We start from the raw sequence: 23,126 nt of genomic DNA, 5'->3' as shown, positions 1-23,126 counted from the left end.
ACTTACAGTGGTACCTCAACTTATGAATGACTCGACTTGCGAATGTTTCGAGTTACGAACAGAGTTCCATCCGCCATTTTGGATGCAGTTTAGATAGGATTTTTTTTACTTACGAATTTTTAATTTACAGTATTTATTTTTTAATTTCCCCATTGGCTTCGACTTACGAATTTTTCGACTTATGAAGGTCCGTTCGGAACGGATTAAATTCGTAGGTCGAGGTACCACTGTCATTTCTGAGACAATGTAAAGGTTCCCTCACCCCTCCCTCCTTGCAGAGAAACAGATCAGTTTGGGAGTCAAAATCATAGCTGCCAAGTCTCCCGTTTTTCGTGGGGAAACCCCTGTATTTAAACCCGTTTCCTGCTGTTATCCCGAATAGAGAAAAATCCCGTAAATCCTCAGGACTTCCTACCTGCCAAGGAGGCTCCTTCTACGCATGTCTGGACATGCGCAGAACCGATTTCGGGTGCCGCTCTGCCCTGGGCACTGGAAATCAGACAGCGGCGGCACCGCTGCTGATCCCGGTTTTTTCTTAACGGGAGTTGGAGGGTAAGGTCAAAGTGGTTTCAAGACTGTGCTGCTCCAGACATGTGGTTTTTATGTACGTGTTTGCTTGGTACATTTATGAACATTATATATATATATATATATATATATATATATATATATATATATATGAGCCTAGGGCTTGCCGATCAGAAGGTTGGCGGTTCGAATCCCTGTGACGGGATGAGCTCCCGTTGCTTGGTCCCAGCTCCTGCCAACCTAGCAGTTCGAAAGCACGTCAAAATGCAAGTAGATAAATAGGAACCGCTACAGTGGGAAGGTAAACGGCGTTTCCATGTGCTGCTCTGGTTTGCCAGAAGCGGCTTTGTCATGCTGGCCACATGACCTGGAAGCTATACGCCGGCTCCCTCGGCCAATAATGCGAGATGAGCGCGCAACCCCAGAGTCGGTCACGACTGGACCTAATGGTCAGGGGTCCCTTTACTTTATATATATATATACATACACACTAGCTGGCCCTGCACGCGTTGCTGTGTGTTAGTCTGTGAAATGGAGGATAATAGCCCCCCTTCAGATCCCCCTGAGCCTCAGAGTCCCCGAGTCGAGGCAAGATACTGTGGATAGGGCAGGCTTCATCCCTGTGTCTCCCCCCAGCCTGTTCTGACCCATTACGTATCCCTGCCATCTATTCAGACACCCCATCCCCCCCAGGCAGGCCCCTACCTCCACTTGGCCTAGTCTGGAAAGCGGCCTAGTCTGCAAAGCCGAGGTGAGATGCTGTGGAGAGGGATGGTTTCATCCCTGTGTCTCCCCCCACCCTGTTCTGACCCATTACGTATCCCTGCCCTCTATTCGGACACCCCGCCCCACCCCCAGGCAGGCCCCTACCTCCACTTGGCCTAGTCTGGAAAGCGGCCTAGTCTGCAAAGCCGAGGTGAGATACTGTGGAGAGGGCAGGTTTCATCCCTGTGTCTCCCCCCACCCATTACTTATCCCTGCTCCCTATTCCCCCCCCCCCGCATCCCCTCCAGGCAGGGCCCTACCTCCACTTGGCAATGTTGGTTATTTGGTGGGGGCCTAGGGGTCTGATAATGGCCGCCTTGGTGGTTTCAGTTGCTTGGTTGATGATGTCATTTGGTTTGTGGGTGTGGCTTAGATTTCACAGGAAGGGAGGGGTTGGAGGAGGGTATTACGCCACTTGAGGGCACTGTTTGACTTGGTGGAAAACCAGGTCTATACCTGCCCAGGTGTGTGATTTGAGGGATTTTTGTCCCCAACAACGCTCGGGGAGTGGCCTGGATCGTTGTGTCAAAATTTCAGGACAATCGGTCAAGCGGTTACGGAGAAAAGTGGAAAACGCAGTTTCACGATTTTTACGTATATATATATATATATATATATATATATATATATATATATATATGAGAGCTTAAATTTTTGTATTACAAAGGAAACAGCTCAATAATAATAATAAATTTTATTTATACCCCGCCCTCCCCAGCCAAGACCGGGCTCAGGGCGACTAACACCGACTATAAAACAATTAATTAAAATACAGCTTAAAAACAAGATTAAACACAACATTAAAATTAAAATTAAAATGCCGCCTCATTCAGAAAAAGGAAAAAGGGGGAGGGGATCAAGTTGATTCCAGGCCAAAGGCCAGATGGAACAACTCTGTCTTACAGGCCCTGCGGAAAGAAATCATGCCCTGGTCTCATGAGACAGAGCGTTCCACCAGGCTGGAGCCAATGTTGAAAAGGCCCTGGCTCTGGTTGAGGCTAATCTGACTTCCTTAGGGCCTGGGATCTCTAAGGTGTGGGTTGATATATGTTTTGATCTGCTGATCAAAACATTATTGTTGTCAAAACATTTGATCATTGCTGATTTTATCTTTTCAGTGTTTTAAAGAGGGGGTTTTTAGTGATCATTTTATTGTTTTATTCTCTTTGTAAACTGCTTTGAGGTTGTTGTCTTTGAGGTTGTTGGTGTGTAAATTTTACTAAATAAATAAATAAGCTTTTGCTGCCAATGTTCTGTGATGGGACTAGATGGTGTAAACCTGACATATCTGCATAATGTTGACACAATTTATGTGACTGATTCCCATCACAAAAAACTGGGTGGGATGGAGAGAAAGAGAGACCTCTGCTGCGTATGGCGCATGCACCGTGCGCATCTTGCACATGCGTCGTGTGCGTACCATGCATGCGCCGTACATGGCAACGCTGCACATGCGTGCTGTGTGGGGCAACACCCCTCCCCGGGTGCATGCCCACGGTGCCGCTGCGGGCCTCGGAAAGTCTTCCTCCACCCCTGTCTCTGTCTGTTTCCCTGTAATCTCACTTCTCCACTGAGGGAACTGCCAGAAGGCCCTTGGAGCTGAATCTCAGTGTCTGGGCTCAACAATGGGCTAAACAGTAGGCGTAGCTAGCTGCTTGAGCTCCGGGGGCTTCGTAAATGCCCTGCACCTGGGGGCGGGGCAAGCTGGTGCAGAGCACACTGCGTGGAAACTCCACAGAGTCCACAAGCCCCATGTTGCCGTTTCGAGCAGCGTGGAGCCTGTTGGTGCCAGAGCCTAGGAGAGATGTGTGGCTTGGGCGCGCTGCAGGCCAGGCCCCGCTGTCACCCCGATCAGTGATGACACCCCACTCACCCCTTGATACGCCACCGACAAGGGATGGAAACACTCCTTCAGGTATACAGGGCCAAAGCCATTAAGGGCTTTAAAGCTCAGCACCAACACTTTGAATTGTGCTCGGAAATGTACTGGGAGCCAATGTAGATCTGTTAGGACCGGTGTTATATGGTACCAGGACCAGTCTAGCTGCTGCATTCTGGATTAGCTGTACTTTCTGACTTACCTTCAAAGGTAGCCCCACATAGAGCGCATTGCACTAGTCCAGGGGTCAGCAAACTTTTTCAGCAGGGGGCCGGTCCACTGTCCCTCAGACCTTGTGGGGGGCCGGACTATATTTTGAAAAAAAATATGAACAAATTCCTATGCCCCACAAATAACCCAGAGATGCATTTTAAATAAAAGGACACCTTCTACTCATGTAAAAACACCAGGCAGGCCCCACAAATAACCCAGAGATGCATTTTAAATAAAAGGACACATTCTATTCATGTAAAAACATGCTGATTCCCGGACCGTCCGCGGGCTGAATTTAGAAGGCGATTGGGCCGCATCCGGCCCCCGGGCCTTAGTTTGGGAACCCCTGCAACTAGTCTAAGCAGGAGATAACCAGGGCACTGAGATCCAACTCCGAGGGCTTCTGACGGTTCCCTTACTGTGAGAAGTGAAGCTACAGGGAACCAGACAGAGGGCCTTCTCAGTAGTGGCACCTGCTCTGTGGAATGCCCTCCCATCAGATGGCAAGGAAAGTAACAACCACCTGGCTTTTAGAAGACATCTGAAGGAAGCCCTGCATAGGGAAGCTTTTTAACATGCAATGCTTTATTATGTTTTTATATATGTTTGAAGCCACCTAATGTGGCTGTGGCAATGCAGTCAGGTGCGTGGGGTATTATTATTATTATCATCATTATTATTATTTCTCCTGAATAAAACAACGTGACACATAGCAAGGCAGTATTTCATTTCACAGAGGTTGTTATGGTCCCACAGAGAGGGTTTCTTTAGCCCTTGTTTCTCACCCCCAGTAGTCCCCTCCCATCCCTGTGCATCAGGTCCATTTCAGGGATGGACTACAAGGCAAGCAACAGTTTGTTCATTGTGAAGGAAGGACAAAGAGTCCCAGGACTTGGTGTTATTATCACATGCTGGAGAAGACAACAAGGGATCTTGTTCATCCCATTCTCCTGGATGAATGGGCAATAAAGGCTCCTGGAGGAAGTGGTGGGAGGGCAGAGAGAGGGACAAGGGCCACATTCAGACCATGCATTTAATGTGATACCACTTCGAACAGTCATGGCTTCCCCTAAATGATTCTGGGAGCTGTTGCTCCCAGAGTTCCCTGGGAGGAGGGATTGATTGTTAAACCACTCTGAGAATTGTAGTTCAGGGAGGGGAACAGGCAGTGCTTTTGTCTAAAAAAAGTTTAGGGGTACTCTCATTTTGACTCAAGAAAATCACCATTTTATAGTTCAAATCAGGAAAAATAAATACAGTAAATGGACCAAAGTACAAAGATTCACAAAATGTTTAGGGGTATGCGTACTCCTAGAAAAAAAGCACTGGGAACAGGTATAACTCTCAGCAGCCTGAACAAACTTTAGAAATAATCAGGGGCTGATTTAACATGGGCCTAACCTGCCCTTTCCCCCTAAAACAAACCTTTTTAAACAGTCACATAAGCCACAGTCACACAATACATTTAAAGATGCCACTTCAAACAGTCATGGCTTCTCCCAAAGGATTCTGGGAGCTGTAGTTTGCTAAGAGTGCTGAGAGTTGTTAGGAAGCGCTGTCGCCCTCCCGGAGCTACAATTCCCAGTGTTTCCTATGAAAAGGGATTGAATTGTTAATCCACTCTGGGAATTGTAGCTCCAGGAGAAGAACTGGGGTCTCCTAACAGTTCTCAGCACCCTTAGCAAACTACAGCTCCCAGAATTCTTTGGGGTGTGTGTGTGTGTGTGTGCCATGACTGCTTAAAGTGCCATTGTTGAACTTTACATGTACGGCGTGAATGTGGTCTGTGTATGCTTTCTTTCTTGCAATAAACAACATCTTTTTAAGATGCCTTGTTTGATTAGTTTTAGGGAATAAATGTGGGATACGCCTTTGTTTGTTTGTTTTTTTTAAAAAAAAACTTGACTATTTCTTCATGCAAAAGACCCCTCCTCTCTCAAGGTAAGTGTTTCTGGGGGTTTGAGGTGGGGTGGGTGCATGTCTTTTGCCTCGTGTTTGGCTGCAGCGGCATCAAGCTGGAGGCCTTTTGGAGTTGCTCCTCCCTTTCAGGGTGTCCCCCTCCACGCTGCCTGCCACCTCCCTTGAAGCAAATGGCTTTTTGCCAGGGCTGAGCAACCACTGAACATTTCCTGGGAGCGAGATGGGTGGGGCTCCCCTGCGAACTCATTGCCTGGAAGGTGGGGCTTGGCTTGGCACCTGTGACTGCTTTCGCTTTCCTCTTTTTCTCTCTTCTCTCCTTCTTTCCCGGTCGCTTCTCCCTTTCCCCACAATGTCAGGGCACACCACCAACCTAAGGCTCAAGCTCCCCATTGCCTGCCTTTCCCTTCAGTTCCTGACTATTCTCCTCTTCGCCCTCTTCGTCCAGTACGATGCCGAAACAAGCGCCAACCTCTGGCACGACGAACTGGCTCTCCGCAACAAGAGCCACCTGCAGAACGAGTTCTATATGCGATACCCAAGTGAGTATTTACTGGTTTTGTTTCATTTTGTCTCTATCCTGCTTTCCTCCCAGGAATCAAAGCTGCTCACAAAAATTAAAACAAGCAGGGGAGGAAATACAGAAAGCTAAAAACATATATAAGACAAATAGTTGAAAAGTAATTATTATTGCTGTTATTATTAGTCTAGATGTATACTCCACCTTTTCCCCGATGGGACTCAAGGCGGTTTACAGATACAGTGGCACCTTGGAAGTTAAACAGAATCCATTCTAGAAGTCGGTTAAAATGGTTCGGAAACCAAGGCATGGCTTCCAATTGGCTGCAGGAAGCTCCTGCAGCCAATCAGAAATTGTGGAAGCTGCAACGGATGTTCAGGTTCCAAAGAATGTTCACAAACTGGAACAATCACTTCTGGGTGTGCAGCATTTGGGACCCAAAACGTTCATCTTCCAAGTCGTTCAAGATCCTAGGTATGACTGTAAAGCAAGAACCACTGAAATTGTAGGGAAAAAATAGTCATTACAAAACATTAAAACATGGATAGATTTAAAACATATAAAATCTGTTACTTTAAAACATACAAATAACCAAAATAAAAACAGCACAGCACCAGCCCTTTCTTTGAAAGTAGTCAGTTCCTAAAAGAACAGGAAAGTCTTCACCTGCTGGTGGAAGGACAACAAGGAGGGTGACAGTACGGCTTCTCTAGGGAGGGAGTTCCAAAATCTGGAAGCAGCCACCGAGAAGGCCCTCTCCTGCATCCCCACCAAGCATGCTTGTGCGGATGGTGGGACCAAGAGAAGGGCTTCCCCTGAAGATCTCAGATCCCAGGCTGCTTTGTATGGGAAGATAGTCTTTCAAATATCCTAGACTTAAGCCAAGAAGTGAGTATTAAAATCCTGACAGATTTTTGCAAAGGGTTTTTATTTTATTTTAAAACAAATCATGGGCTGATGTGGAAATATTACAAGCTGAAGGCTGCAGAAATGAGACAGAGTCATCTATCTTTAAGCATAACAGAGTCAAATTATATCCAGATTACTGAAATCCTGCCCCCACCCCCCTTTCCTGAATTTAACCTTGAGCCCCTAAGGCCTGTTCATACAGGGACATATATTTACTCGTGTATTTAAAATATTTCTGTACCACTTTTCATCCAAGCAGATTCCTGGATAGTATACAATAATATGATGGGGACGAGCTGTGGCTCAGTGGAAGAGCCTGGAGTGTCTAGGTGTATAAGATTACAGTATGTCTAATAATGTGTCTAATGTGCAAGATTTGTTCATATTTTTAGCAGAACTATGCAGAAAAACTCACTTCCCACCACAATTAAGGAGCAAGCTTTGGATTAGAAAATCTCATCCCTGGTTGCTTGTGAATCCCTGCAATTCTAACTTTCTGCAGCTTTTACTGGTTACAGGGACCACCTTAAATTGAAAAGGTGCTCCTGGAGACCCATCCCCATTGTAGGAGATCAGCTGCCGCATAACTGAAGGTATCCACATGGTTATCGGCCTTTAAAGATTGCAAGGTTACTACTGCAAAAGGTAGCCGACAATTGTTCTGTTTGCAGACTGCAATGGCCCCTGTGTGTATATTGGATCTTATCAGCACACGTATCCTCATTCGCTATCAGAGAAACTCTTTGAAGCTGGCTGTGTATACATGGCTAGTGTACATTTCAGCCTTGGAATCTCGTTGAACAGGCAAAGGTCTTTTGTAGGAGGCGTTCCTGGGTAACCGCATTTGGAATACAGTGGTAAATTGGTTCTCAAACTTAATCCGTTCCGGAAGTCCGTTCCAAAACCAAAGTGTTCCAAAACCAAGGCGCGCTTTCCCATAGAAAGTACTGTAATGCAAAACGGATTAATCCATTCCAGACTTTTAAAAACAACCCCTAAAACAGCAATTTGACATGAATTTTACTATTTAGCAAGAGCATTGATCCATAACATGAAAGCAATAATCAATGTGCTATCCTATAAAATAAATAAGACAGTATTGTACCGTAGTATTGTAGGTGATAAAAATTAAGATTATTATTTTTTCTTACCTGCACTGATGATAATGGAGGGGATTTTATCCATTATCGCAGTCACACAATCAATCAATCAATTAATTAATTAATCAGTACCGATAGCTGAACTGGGTTCCACACAGTCACAAAAACAAATTAACCGAAAAAGCCTCAAAAACGAAAACGCAAAATAAACTCAAAATAAATAGCAAAAACAAAAGCACATAACTTAATTCGTTCGGAAACCAAGGCACAGCTTCTGATTGGTGCAGGTGCCCCAGAAACAATAGCTGGCAGCCACACTGGATGTTCAGCTTCAGAAAAACATTCAAAATCCGGAACACTTGCTTCCGGGTTTTTGGCGTTTGAGTACCAAGGTACCACTGTACTGTGACTGCACTGGGAATGCTATGCACAGTTCTGGTTGCCTCACCTCAAAAAGGATATTCCAGAGTTGGAAAAGGTTCAGAAAAGGGCAACTGAAATGATTGAGGGGATGGAGCAAATCCCCTTATGAAGAAAGGTTGCAGCATATGTTGCTTTTTAGTTTAGAGAAAAGGGAAGTGAGAGGTGACATGATGGAAGTTTATAAAATTTCGCATGGCATGGAGAAAGCGGACAAAGAAAAGCTTTCTTCCCTCTGTCATAATGCTAGAACTCATGGACACCCAATGAAATTGAATGCCTGAAGATTCAGAACAGATGAAAGAAAGTATTTCTCATTGCAGGATGTGGTTAATCTGTGGAACTCCCTCCCACAAGACACAGTAACCTAGATGGCTTTAAAAGAGGATAGTGCAAGTGCATGGAGGACAATAAGGCTATCAATGGTGAATAGCCACAGTGGCTCTGCTCTGGCCTCCACAGCTGGAGGCAGAAATGCTTCTGAACAGCAGTTGCTGGAAACCACAGGAGTGGGGAGAGGGCTCTTGTGCTCAAGTCCTGCTTGCAGGTTTTCCATTGGGGCATCTGGTTGGCCACTATGAGAACAGGATAATGGAAGAGATGGGCCATGGGCCTGATCCATGACCAGGCAGCTCTTATGTAACAGGACACTGGGCATTTGTGCTCACATTTTAAACCAGTCCATTTCTCACCCTGATCCAGGTTTCCAAGATGTTCACACTATGATCTTTGTTGGCTTTGGCTTCTTGATGACCTTCATGAAACGGTACAGCTTTGGGGGCGTGGCCTTCAACTTCCTGATAGCTGCCTTTGCCATCCAGTGGTCTATCCTCATCCAGGGCTTTTTCCATTCCTTCCATTATGGCAAAATCCACGTTGGAATAGAAAGGTGAGCAAAGTGGCTCCTTCTCCAAGCTGCCTGGTTGGGAAAGGGCCTTAGAGAATCCATTTCAGCCAGGGAGAGAGCAAGAGACCAATTCAGGAAAAGCTTGGTGCCATCTTGGAGGTCTGGGGACCCAGGAGGCAGTTGGTTGGTGGTAAGGAGGAGGGTGGGAGAAAAGGACAACATAGACAATTGCAGTCGTTAACAGTCAGCCAATCGCCCATTCCGACCACCCTTCTGAGTAATACCCCTCCCCACCCTCTCACTATATATAAGGGTCTGGTGACTTCTGTTTCAGTGTATCTGAAGAAGTGTGTATGCACACGAAAGCTCATACCTATGACAAACTTAGTTGGTCTCTAAGGTGCTACTTGAAGGATTTTTTTTATTTTGTATAAACAGTTCATGTTAACAGATGTTTAACAAGATACCTGCAAAAGTCAAAAGCAGGGGCAATGATTTACTGGAAACGGGTATCAGAAAGTACGGTAGGTGCTGTCCCTGGTCAATAGAGACAATTGTATGGCTATAGGTGAGGGGGGGGTCAGTCTGGATGATACTCTGGGTCCCTTCTGTACCTGTTTAGAATTTAGTAGCAGAGGCTGCAGAATCAGCCAAGCCATTTGTCAGGGTAATGGCCTTTTCTGGCCTGTGAAGTACAGCTATTTAACATATCCAAAGAAGTTGTTTTGTTGTCATAGAGACAAATGGGTATTCCTTATACCACATCACCTGGCTGGATCATCCTGGGCATAGCTGCCAAGTTATCCCTTTTTTAAAGGGATTTTCCCTTATGCTGAATAGGCTTCCTCACGAGAAAAGGGAAAACTTGGCAGCTATGATCCTGGGATGGGCAACAATAAACCAAGAGAGGCTGTTTGGAAGAGCATTTTGACTGGTTCTGGAAGCTGGATACAGAGAGGCTTGTCTTGTTCTGTGCTGGACCCAAAGCTGTGGCTTGGGGCTTCTCTGGAAACCTAATGGGGAAGCAAGATCTGCTAATGCTGTGAGCCCCTCCATCCCTCTCAGGATGTATATGTGTGTAAATACAGTAAAACCATATATCCTCTATACCAGGAATCCCCAAACTGCGGCCCTCCAGATGTTTTGGCCTACAACTCCCACGATCCCTAGCTAAGAGGACCAGTGGTCAGGGATGATGGGAATTGTAGTCCAAAACATCTGGAGGGCCGAAGTTTGGGGGCGCCTGCTATAGACACCACAGTCTCCACTGACCCTCATTTCAAGGCACCCTTGGAATCTCTCACCACTCGGAGATTGGAATCTCTCACCACTCGGAGACTGACCCCCAAACCCACTATTATATTACAGGCCTTGTCTCCCAGTGACCCTTTCATCAGACATGAGCAGTTGCAAGCTTTCCGTGGCCTTTCAGAACTCCCCATTGGATGACTTTGATGGTTGTGTCGTGTAGGTCAATCCTCTGTGGATGTCCCTTCATTGGCCCTGACTTAATTGGAGTTAACTTACAGCATTGCAGGGGGTTGGACTAGATGACCCTTGGGACCTCTTCCAACTCTACAGTTCTATAATTCTATGACATGGGGCAGGAAAGGGCGGCAGCCTAGACTGTCACATTCAGACTGTTGCTTCCAATGTTTCCTGCCAGCATGATCAATGCCGACTTCTGTGCCGGGGCAGTCCTGATCTCTTTCGGAGCCGTTCTTGGCAAGACGAGTCCTCTCCAGCTGCTGCTGATGACCGTATTGGAAGTCACCCTCTTTGGCATTAATGAATATATCTTACTTAGTCGCTTTGGGGTGAGTCTTTGCGTTAAAATGATGCTATTTAATCATGCCTTGCATTTGTGTCTTGTATTTCTCTCAGGTTGCTTGAGGTAGCAATGTGTACATGCAACAAACATAAAATATTAGGAGAAAATCCTTGCAATAGTGTGTATACATTAGTCAAAGCCACATACCCAAAAAAATGCTTATTAGGGGAAAATTCACACTAAAGTGCTGAGGAATTTTCATGAGGATTTATTTATTTTTAATCACAAATTGCTGCAGAAATGGGAAGAGCTGAGAGCCAGTGTGGTGTAGTGGCTAGACTATCATACGAGGACCTGGGTGAGACCAGGGTTCAAATCCCCTCGGCCATCGTGAATCTCACTGGCTGACCTTGAGTTCTTTGGGGGGAAAGGTGGGATACAAATGCAAGCCATAATAAAAATAATAATTTAAGATAGCAATAAATGAGAAACTGAGAGAACCAAAATTGACAGATGCTTCTGGCCCTATTACTCTGTGACTTTTGCGGAAGCAAATTTGGATGAATGCTGAATAAGGATGTTATCTGGAGGTACCCTCAAAGGATATTTCTGAAATTAATCCTGGGACTGGAGCACCCATACTTTGCTTAGCTTTCTGCTTCATTTAGTAGAGGTAAGCCTGTGTGGGCAGGGACAGTCTTGTTTTAATTGACTGTATAGAAACCACTAATAATAATAATAATAATAATAATAATAATAATAATAATAATAATATCTGCGTGTGCCACTTTTGCAATTGTGTGCTCCTTTCTGACCTCCTGGCTCAGGTAAAGGATGCTGGGGGCTCCATGACCATCCATACCTTTGGGGCCTACTTTGGTTTGATGGTGTCCAGGATTCTTTACCGGCCTCAGCTGAAGAAGAGCAGAGAACGAGAAGGCTCCACCTATCATTCAGATCTCTTTGCTATGATTGGTAAGAGCCACCACATAGGTGGAGGGTTGCTGCTGGCGTTAATGGCTCAATCTTATAGAAAGAGGGGAGTATTGGGTCTGGTTTTTAGAGCTAGAGGGAAAGGACTGTATTCTGTCCCAGAAAAATGAAGTTAGGAGAGAAGGCCCACCTTCTAGTCCAGAACCTTCTCCCCCTCACAGTGGCCAGTCAGGAAATAACACCTGAAGAACCTAACAGAAGAACATAAGCAGAGCCTGATGGATCAGGCCAATGGCCTATCTAGTCCAACATCCTGTTCTCACAGTGGCCAACCAGATGCTTGTGGAAAACCCACAAGAATGGCCTGAGCACAAAAGCAACTCTCTCCTCCTGTGACTACCAGCAGCTGGTATTTCAGAAGCATTACTGCCTCTGACCAGCCTATAGCCGTTGCAGCTAGTTGCCACTGTTTGACTTATCTTCCTCCATGAATTTGTCCAGTCCTCTTTTAAAGCCATCCAAACTGGTGGCCATCGCTGCCTTATGTGGGAGGGAGTTCCATTGTTTAACTCTGAGTTGCATGAAGAAACACTTTCTTTTATCAGTCCTGACTCTTCCAGCTTCATTGGATGTCCATGAGTTCTACTCTTATTGTTTGCAAGTGGCGTCAGTGCGTCTGGCTGTTAACCAGAAGATTTGGGGTTCGAGTTCACCCAGGGATGGCTGTGGGCAGGATTTCTGCATTGTACGGGGTTGGAATAGATGACCCCCGAGATCCCTTCGAACTCTACAATTCTATGAAGGAAGAAAGTCATTTCTCTACATATGACTTTACACCCCCTACGTCTTGGTTGTTTCTTACCAACTGGATGCTTCTGGAAAGTCCAGTGGAGGCAGAGCATGCTCCTCATGGCTAGTTGCCCATGATAGCCTTATTGTCCTCCATGACAATGTCCAATCCTCTTTTAAAGCTGCTTACCTTTCTTCCCTCAATGCAGGAACTCTCTTCCTCTGGGTTTTCTGGCCCAGCTTCAACTCAGCGGTGGCGGCCCATGGAGACGACCAGCTACGGTCGGTCATGAACACCTACTTCTCCCTGTCTGCGAGCACCCTCGCCACCTTCGCCCTCTCGGCCCTGGTGAATGGAGGGGGCAAGCTGGACATGGTGAGGCCAGTTGGGTGGCCTCTTTTGTAGGGTTTTGGGTGAAAAGAGCACCCCTGCTCACCCCTGTTATACATTAGATCAGGCTTCCTCAACCTTGGCCCTCCAGGTGTTTTGAAACTACAATTCACATCATCCCTGACCACTGGTCCTGCTAGCTAGGGATCATGGGAATTGTAGGCCAAAAACATCTGGAGGGCCGAGGTTGAGGAAGCCTGCAATAGATTCTGGGGCTTCCAGATTGTCGTTCTTTTCTGATGGGATTAAATCACATATTGGCAGGTCAACAACCCCTCTTCCCTCAAAAGACTGGATTTTTTTGGCAACAAGGAAAGTGAAGGGGAAATGACTTGCTTTCATGTGACATTGTGGCAGTGGCCCAAAGGGCCAAAATTAAGGTCTGCCCCCTATTGATTTTCACCCTTGCTAGCCCTGATCCCAGCAAAATCGGAGAAGTATTATATCAAGTTCCTATTGGAAGACCGGTCAAATGCTAGAACTTTAGCAGTGGTGAAGTTTCTATCGGTGGTTGCAAGACTCATTGATCCCAGCTTAAGTTTGAACAAAATGTTTTTGAAACCTGAAGGCAGGATGTCCTTATTGGGTATCGCTTTGTAACTAATTGATGGGTCTGTGGACTGTAATAAAGATTGTTGATTTTCTCTTACCAGGTTCATGTTCAAAATGCAGCCTTGGCTGGCGGAGTGATTGTTGGGACCTCAGGAGACATGATGCTGACCCCATTTGGAGCCATGATTGCAGGGGTCTTGGCTGGCTCTGTGTCGGTTCTTGGCTTCAAATTCCTTACGGTATGTTTCCCTCCAAACAACAACAACAACTTTTGGGGAAATGCAAAGAATTCTGTGCCACAAGGAAGTGACATTACCAGCTTTCCTTGGACTTCCAAAGAAGGGCCATAGCTCAGTGGTGGGGCATTTTTACACCCTAGTCCAGGGATAGCCCTTGTTACGCCTTCCAGGTTTGAGCTCTAGATTTCTGAGCAGCCACTAAAAGAAACGTCAGTAAATCTTTGTTCTTTATGCCAGCATGTAGGCCTTCAAAAAGGGACAATAAACACAAACGGGGTGAGAAATCCATTGCCTCCCAAATTAGTTTGGATACTTCTCAGGAGGACACCATAGAATCACAGAATTATAGAGTTAGAAGGGACCCTCAGGGTCATCTAGTCCAACCCCCTGCAATGTAGGTATGTCAGCTAAAGCATCAATGGCAGATGGCCATCCAGCCTCCGCTTTGAAACCTTAAAAACCAGTCGTCGTCCCCCCAAATGCCTGCATGACCAGGCAACCATAAAACCCACTAGCTCAAGTTTTACTGAACAACAAAGGCACCCCCTGCCATCATAAATACTGGGAGTCTCCTACAAGCCCCTTCTGGTTTCTAACACTGTACTGTAATTGAAACGGTCTGCCATGGGGACTAGAGATTTGGTGCCATTTTAAAACATAATAATAATAATAATAATAATAATAATAATAATAATAATGTTCGGGTTCCCAGGATTTTGGGGAAATATTATGTGTGTCTTTGTGAACAGAAAGTGCCCAGCTAGATGGGCGAGTACCACCACACACTTGATGCAGGAAATCCAGGGCTAGAGCCTCCTCGAGAGATGGCAGTCTATCTTGCGGCATGGAATCCCATCCATCCTGTGCCAAAATTCTTTCTTTTTGTGCTGAATGCCTCTTCCTCCCCAGCCCTTTCTGGCCTCCAGGCTGAAAATCCATGACACCTGTGGAGTCCACAACCTGCACGGGATGCCAGGAATCCTTGGCGGCCTCCTTGGCGCGCTGGTGGCAGGGCTGGCAACAGCAGATGTTTACGGAGATGGGTGAGTCCTGGTGAGAGCCAATGTGGCTTAATGGTTCTTCCCTAAACTTTGATCTATGGAACTGGCCCTCTTAGAGGGGTCACATAATGCACATTCCACATTTGTAAGAAATCAATCTTTTAGAGCGGCAGCACCTGAACTTTGGAGCTCCCTGCATATTGACACTAGGCAGGCACCCACGTTGTACTCCTTTTGGTGCCTGGTAAAAACATTTTTTAAAAAATATATTTTAAAATGATGGTTACATTTATTACCTGCCCTTCACGAAGAGGTCCCAGAGAGGGTTACAGCGATTTTAAAATAGAGAATTGAAGACAGTTTAAAATACTAAATTCACAAGAATAAGGTATGGCCTGAAACATACAAATCTCAGATGTCAAAGGCCAAAGCAAAGAGGTTTAGGCAAGCTTACCCAGTTACGTAGAATGTCAACATGTGTTTTTAGCTCATTTTTTATTTCAATAGTTTTTTGAATGTTATACATACATACATACATACATACATAATTTTATTTGTATGCCGCCTTTAGAGAATCATGCTCAAGGCAGCTTACGACATGAAACAGCACATATTTACAAACAAAATTAGAAACAAAACTGTTGTTATTGATATTTGATATTTTTCATGTTTTATTCTTCTTGTGAATCTCTCTGAGGCTTTTTTCTTACTATCAAGTGGAATATAAATTTTAGGAAAGAAATAAATGTACAGTAACTGGTGTGTTGGGGCTAAGGGTTCAAATCCACACACATTGAGTGGCCTTTAGCCTATTATTCTCTCTCAGCCCAGACAACCTTAACAGGGTTGTTGTAAAGATAAAATGGGGGGAACCTGTTGGAGGGAGAGTAGAATGTAAATATGGATAACGACGTTAATATTAACGCATCTCGCCAGAGATCAGACTCTAGCCTGTTTTCCAGGACAGGCCAAGCTTGTTGAGACCCACTCACTGGATCTTGTCTGTTCCCTTTGCAGCCTGGCAGACATCTTTCCTCTTGTCGCCTCTGGGAAACGGACCACTGCGTATCAAAGCCTCTTCCAGCTGAGTGGTTTGGTTGTCACTCTGGGGTTGGCTCTGATTGGTGGGAGCCTTGTGGGTAAGTTTTTCCATGGCCAAAGATTTGAAGGTGGAGGTAACGCCATTCCCAACCCTCTGCAAGGGAGGAGGAGCAGGAGGAGCTTTCTGATTATTAAAAATATTTCTATTGCCCTTTTACCACAGTAATTTCAAAAACACCCCCAGCTCCCTCAACCATTCCTCATAAGGCTTGGTTTCCAGACCCTAAATCATCTTGGTCGCTCTCCTCTGCACACCTTCCAGCTTGTAAACATCCTTCTTAAATTGTGATGTCCAGAATGGACACAGTAATCCAGGCATGGTCTGACCAAGGCAGAATGTAGCAGTGCTATGACCCCCGTTGATCTGGACACTAGACTTCCATTGATCCAGCCTAGGATTGCAATAGCTTTTAATGTTGCAGTTGCCATAACCATCACCACCACAATGCCCTAGATTAGAATGATCATTTGAACCTGGCACTGTAGAGCTGATTAGGAAGGGTCAAGGGGCCATTTTCCACACAGCCCTAGAAGCAATAACAAATAATAATAATAAACATATATTTGGTGGCAGTAAAAGTTCTCATCATTATCTGTCCTGGTGACAGAGAGGCTCCCCTAAATTTCACCAGGCTCAGCCCACCATAGATGGTACCACAATTGCTAGCGTTGCCCCCCCCTTCACTTCTGAAAGCAGAGGGGTACCCTTGAGTGCCAAGAATTACTTCTGGTAGGTGACTGTTTGCTACTCCCTATGCATTCAAGATCATGCTAAAGGCCCATCCAGTCCAGCATCCTCTCATAGGAGAATTTGTTTCAACACTTTGTGCGCATTTGAACATCACGTTGCCCTTAAGTTTGGCCTGTACAACTTACCTGCCTCCATAGAGGACCAGAGCAAAAAACATATGTGTTGTACATCTCTCATGAGTGGTGAGAGACTCCACATGTTTCTGTGCTTACCCAGGGTTTGGTGTCCTTGGAATGAAGGTTGATGGAGACCGTAGTGTCTTTTTAAAAATATAAATCTTTATTAAACATTCAACAATTACATACATAACAATGTGGAGACCGTGGTGTCTTTAGGATGTTTGGTTTTATTTACATATATATACAACTTTAGCACAAGATGGAGGAGCTCACAGCATGAATTCCCCAATAGATCTTGCTTCCTCTGTTAGGTTTCCAAGGAGATCTCCCAAGTCATAGCTTGGGGTCCAGCCCCTTTTAGCCTCTTGTTCCCCATAGGAAGATATGCCATCCAGCCAACTGAGGTGGGAAAAGGTCCACCCATTTATCTCTATGGCAAACTCTTAGGACACGTAAATGGTGCTCTCCGTGTGAACCAGCCAGCGGAGTGTGGTGGTTAGAGTGTCAGACTAGGACCTGGAAGACCAGGGTTTGAATCCTCGCTCAGCCATGAAGCTCGCTGGCTGACTTTAGCCCAGTCACTGCCTCTCAGCCTAACCTACTTCGCCAGATTGTTGTGGGAGATAAATGAGGGAGAGAACCATGCACACCGCCTTGAGCTCCTCGGAGGAAAAAAAAGGCGAGATACAAATGCAGTAAAAGAAATAAAACACTTAAAAGGCAAGCCAAACCAGTGTGATTGGTTCACCAGGTTTCCTCCTGTAGATTCCAACTTCACCGTCACAGGTTTGGAAGGGGCCCAAGGATATCATTCAGATTCACACCCTAAGGTTATCACTCTTAAAATCATGGGAGGGTAGATTTCAAATTTTTGAAGACACCCCTTTGATTGCTACATAAAACCATTTAAAATGGAGTTTAGCAATGCTGGTTTGCTGATGACAGTATTGCAAGAGAAAATAGAAAAGACCAAATTGTGGTCACTGAAACCGTATTGAACCAATCCATTTTCTCCATTCATTTCTTTTTCGAGGCACAACCTTTTTCTTGCCACTGGAGGTCAGTACAAGCTACAATATGGATAAAGGGAGATACTCATTCCCAGCCATGGCCTCCTCAAACCAGCAATTTGAGGATGGACTTGGGCTGGATTATAAAAAATAGAAGGGCTATTTTGTTTAATGTTGGAAGAACTCAGAAAGATTTTGGCCACAATCACACCATACATTTAAAGCACTATGATACCACTTCAAATGGTTCCCCAAAGAATCCTGGGAGCTGTAGTTTCTTATGGTTGATGAGAGACCCCCATTCCCATCACAGACCCACCAGTTCCAGAATGGTTTACGAAATCAATCCCACTTTCCAAGGAAGTATGGAAATTGTAGCTGTGGGAGGGGAAGGGGGGGGGGTCTCTTAACAACTCTCAGCACCTTTAGTTCCCAGAATTCTTTGGGAGAAGCTGTTAGATGTATGGTGGTATGAATGTGGCTTCCTGTCCTGCATATGAAGGCAGCTTAGAGTTCTCCTTCTATGCCATGACACACACACCCTATTCCTCCCTCTTGTGTTTCCCAGGGTTCATCATGAAGTTGCGGATACTTGGATCTCCAAACGACTCTCTCTGCTTTGAAGATAATATCTACTGGGAGGTATATGAAGACTTTTGCTATTTATTATTTGGTCGTTAATACTGTGGCATCAGTATGTTATTTTGCCCTGTGCCCCATCCCACTGATGAAATGACTGCTCCCAGGTGACCCTTGAGGAGCTCTGCTCCACCATCTCCCTGTGTGGGATATTTAAAGGGCAGTCAAACCAACAATTCATGTTTTGCTAGACAGGCACATGATAGGAGCTGAAGCTCGCAGAGTTTTCCTGTAAACTTGCTAGAGAGAACTGTGAGAGAGACACTCCCACTGTTCCCTAAAAGGGAGAGGATGTAGCTGTATATTATCCTACCTGCCTGGGCACACCCTCTCTTTCCATCTCACTTCATCCTGCCAGCAATTTGAGAACAAGCTCTAATGCCATTTCAAGCAAGACTTAAGTCTGTCTTTGTAACTGAATTGCCATTTTAAGCCTGCTTAAACAAATCTGCTGTTTCTGCTACTCTTCAACAAGTATTCTGTAAATGTTATTTTCACCTTTTACAAGACCCTTTGTGATATTGTTATTTTAAGGGGGGGTGGAGAAAGGGGGGAATACCAGGAAAATCTAGTCTGCCTTAAATCATCCTGGATTACTTAAACTAAAAGGCCAAAACTAGCCTATCTAAGCTTCCATTTTCAGCTGCAAAGGGGTGGCACTCTGCTGAACTCACAAACGTGAGGAAGGAAGCACATCATCTAATAAATATATTCTCTCCTAGCATCTATTCACATCCCAGCACCCATGAGCTGAGGGGTATTGGGATGTTGGTGTCCTTTTCTCACCTGATCGCTCCTTCTCCTTAGGTTCCTGAGGATCATCACAATGGCTTCCAGCATGTTGTGGTTGTGAGAGCCCAGGAGACAGACAGAGACTCAAGCGCCTGACAGAATGCTGCCATCTTCTACACAGCAGCAGGCAAAAAGATGACAGCAAGGGATCTGCCATGTTCAGGAGATCCCAGCCATTAGGAGATCTGCTCTGAAGTCAAAACACCACAAAGGTGGTTCCAGGGCTCCAGTCCCCTTAGAAGGCGGAGCCAGAGGACTTGCCAGATGGTTTGCCTGTGATGACTCTGTTTTGGAAAGGAGTGCATTCTGCGTATGCTCAGACACACTGCCTTATGTGTTATTACTTTGCATATTCCAAAGGTGAGCCATGGCACTCTGAAAGAGGTTCCAGCATTACACACTGATGATCCACCCTTCTCAAATGAGGCCCCTGACCCTTTGGACAAGAGGGGGACCCTGAAGCCAAGATGAAGATGAAATGGTCAAATCTTCTACCTGAATATACTTGCCTTCACTTGGGGATTTCTTCCACAAGACTGCCAAGGCAGTGCTCATTTCCTGAAAGGCTGGTGGCTAACTACTGCCATTTTTGTGGTGTTTGTTCAGCATCCTGTGATCCAAAAATACAACTTGGCCTTTCAACATAAAATCCTTGGCTAGCATGGTTGAAACCTAGGAAAGCAAACATCAAGACAGAAATGCAAAATCAAACAGGGGGCACTACTTAGAATATTTGTAATGATTTGATTAACAGTATTTGTATTTAAATAGTGGAAACATTTGTGTGATGACTTACATATTTTTTTATTATGCCCTAAATCCATATAACTGAAGTCCTGAGAGACCCTCTTGTGCTTCTTTCAAATATCTGTTAAAATGACAGTCGTTTGCTTCATTGGTTAAAAACAAATGAAAAGTTTAGGATGTCTGTGGTGACCCTCGGAACCTTCTGAATGAGTAATAATGAGCAGATTTATTGTGGCAGACATCTTTGCCACAATAAATCTGTTATTACTGAGGATGCCACAATACTTTCTGTTGCATTTGCTGCAGCAGATAAAATGCAAACTAACCCCTCTGAGTCACTGCGGCAGGGATTTTCAAGAACTAAATCTATGGCCAGCATGGAGGCCTGATGCTGAAATGAACCCAGAACTGAGTTCTACCTTTAGAAAACCCCCAGGAGTATTTTTAGGAGGCTGTAGAGAAGCATCATGCTCTCCAGAAAAACACAGACCAATACAGAAGTCTCTCCTGGCTGGAATATTATTACTATGTACAGTATTCGATTTATATACTGCCCTTTATCAAAAGATCCCAGGGCCGTGCACAATATTAAGAACACATTTTACAGCAGTTTAGACATTTGTAAAACAAACAAATCGCTGCCATATGGCTTTGCCATTTGGTATCAGAGCAGCAAAACCACCACTAGATGTATACAGCTAATATTTTATAAATGATTGGCTTGCACCTCAGCAAAAGCCTCCTTAAGCCAAAGCAGCTTCAGCAGGCCTCTAAGCATCCTAACTCTACGGCCCTCTCTCATCCCTGGCCAGTGGCCATGATGGCCGGGGCAAGGGACCCTCATTTCTCCCTTTCCTGTTGAAACATGGGGCTCCCCTCCCTCGACATTTCAGGAGAGAGTCCGCCGTGGCTTGACTGAGAGGGGCTGTGAGGAGAAGGCCATTTTGGCAGAAAAGTAGTAGAGAAAGGGAAGTAAGAAATTAAAAAACTCAGAGAAAGAATGGAAGACAGATACCAAAGACAGCAAATTGGGGGGAGGGGGGGAGGACAGAGCACGATATTTAAAGGAAAGCTGGCATAAGCCTGAATCGGGCACATGACACTAATATCCGCTCAATGTCCTCACACTTTTTATTTGGTGCTGAAATGGCTTCTCAGGCTTCTTGGGGGGGAGGGAGGACTGTTTATGTACCCCGCAAAATTTTGCAGTTGAAAACACAGAAATGTATCTGTACTGATGTGGGGTGGGTGGGTCCACCCCAGGCCCAGACCGTGTCATTAAGAACTTGGTGATACCCCAAAGCCTGAGTTCTAGGAGTTCTGGTTTGAGGGGCAGGCTCCTTGGTGCTTTATAGGCCCGGCCAAAGACAGCACTCTGCCTGAAGTGCAGAACAAGATGGTGCCCCTACATGAAGATGGTTCCATGTAGACTGGCCCTCAAATCCTTACTTCAACAAAGGGGGTCTCTGCACCTGAGGCAGCAAGTCAGGCTGTGTACACAGGTCCAACAGAGAGGGACTTAGGAGGAACAGCTCCCCAGCACCAGCCGTCTGAGGCAGTTGCTTCACTTTGCCTAATGTTAGAGCCAGTCCTGTTGCCCAACCTTTGCCTGTCTGTAGCTGACATTTCTAATGTCCTTGGCTTTCCAATGTCAAGGTTTTGCAAGGGCTCTGTTTCAGCGGCAGAGCATCCACCTTGCAGGCAGAGAAGGTCCCAGGATCAATCTCCACGCAGGACTAGGAGAGACTCCCGCCTGAGAGCCATCGCTGCCAGTCGGTGTGAACAATACTGACAGCTTCCAGTGTTCCTGTGCCAAACTTCCCACTTCAATTTGACCTCGGCCTTGACATGGTTTCAATTGGAAGCACCTTGCTGGGCAAGGCTTGTGTTACTCTCTTGGCGATGGCACCACACAGATCGGAATAACGGCGAACGAGCAAGGGCTGAGATAATTGGTGTGGAGGAGAGATGACAGCACGGATCCCGCTGTCCTTTGGAGAGTCCAGAAAAGGGGGAAGTCAACTGCCTGCTCTCCAAGTAGTGGCCCCCACTGGGCTTAGCCTAGTTGGGAAGCAGGCCTCCCCCTCCGCTATGTCACGGCCCGCCATCAATGTGCAACCTTTTCATCCACTTCCCCTTCTTCTCCTCGTCCTTTTTCCCACCCACTTGTCTCTTTCACTCCCCCCCCCCCCCGGGTGTCCTCCACATTCTTCCTCTTTTCTCTTCTGTCTTCTATAAACAATATATCTCAGTGTCTGGAGGAAGGGACATTGCATTATGCAGATTGGGGGGACAACAGTTGCATGAGAGATTTCCCACTCTTCCAGTCCCCTCTGGCTCTTCCCTCCCTCCCTCCCTCCCTCCTTCGCCCCCGCCCCCCCAACACCCCCCCTCCCCTGTTCTCACCAAAGTACTTTGGTTTCCATGGTACATCCAAGGCTGTCTGGATCCCATTTTGCATACGGATGAGGGAGGGAGGGGAGACATAATGAGCTAAAAAGAAATCCATCACCCAGCCTCCGAAGAACCCTGTCGTTTTGTCTTGTCTGACGCGGAGTCTGATGGAATGTCATAAAACAAAACCCGCTCAACTTCTGTCTCTGAGAGGCCTTCTTTTTTTTCTTTTCTTTTTAAAAAGGAAAATGATATGCCAATGGGTTGCTGTCTGTGTGGCTGGGCTAAGGAGCGGCATTTGCCTGAAGTCCGCAAGGACGACCAGCTTCCACCACATCTCCGCAAGGTGGTGGTTCGCACAGAAGGTGGCGCTAAAGACAGCATATTGCTTGGGGCTGTGAGGGATGCTTAGGAATTGCACAACAAAAACCCGTCCTTTAGATCATGTTGGAAAGCAGGAGAAATTTGAGGCAGTGGCGAGGAAACGAACACGACTGGGTTGAAATCTTCACCCTTTCGAAATTTCCACTTCTGATTTCCATCTCTTAGGGCATGGATTCTAGGCTTTTGTTTTGTGTACGAATGAGACGGTTAAAATATTGATGGCAGACAGGCTTGGCTTTTTTTTTTTCCAGCAGGGTTTCGTAACATCAAATGTGGAATATTGAAATCCGGGGATTTATCATTAATTGAGGTGGGGAGGGGGGAGAAGGAATAGTCTGTTTGCTTTTGGAATGATGTAGAATTCTGCATTAGTGCCCGATTGAAAGACAAAACAGAATACTTTGGAATAATCGTA

At 45.7% G+C, this 23,126-nt stretch overlaps 1 protein-coding gene across 1 annotated transcript; it reads left to right on the top strand.

The window, feature by feature from the left end:
- The first annotated feature begins 5,584 nt into the window (after positions 1-5,584).
- Positions 5,585-21,952, top strand: RHBG (Rh family B glycoprotein). Its single transcript, XM_035099116.2, has 10 exons — positions 5,585-5,844; positions 8,954-9,140; positions 10,765-10,915; positions 11,697-11,844; positions 12,801-12,967; positions 13,636-13,773; positions 14,683-14,816; positions 15,792-15,913; positions 18,324-18,397; positions 19,202-21,952. The coding sequence occupies exons 1-10, from the start codon at positions 5,655-5,657 to the stop codon at positions 19,280-19,282; spliced, it is 1,392 nt and encodes a 463-aa protein (XP_034955007.2). The 5' UTR covers positions 5,585-5,654; the 3' UTR covers positions 19,283-21,952.
- Positions 21,953-23,126: the final 1,174 nt, after the last annotated feature.

The sequence above is a fragment of the Zootoca vivipara genome, chromosome 17 (assembly GCF_963506605.1).
Source record: "Zootoca vivipara chromosome 17, rZooViv1.1, whole genome shotgun sequence".
NCBI lineage: Eukaryota > Metazoa > Chordata > Lepidosauria > Squamata > Lacertidae > Zootoca > Zootoca vivipara.
Note: the sequence above shows the minus strand (reverse complement) of the source record. Positions and strands in the feature narration are given on the sequence as shown.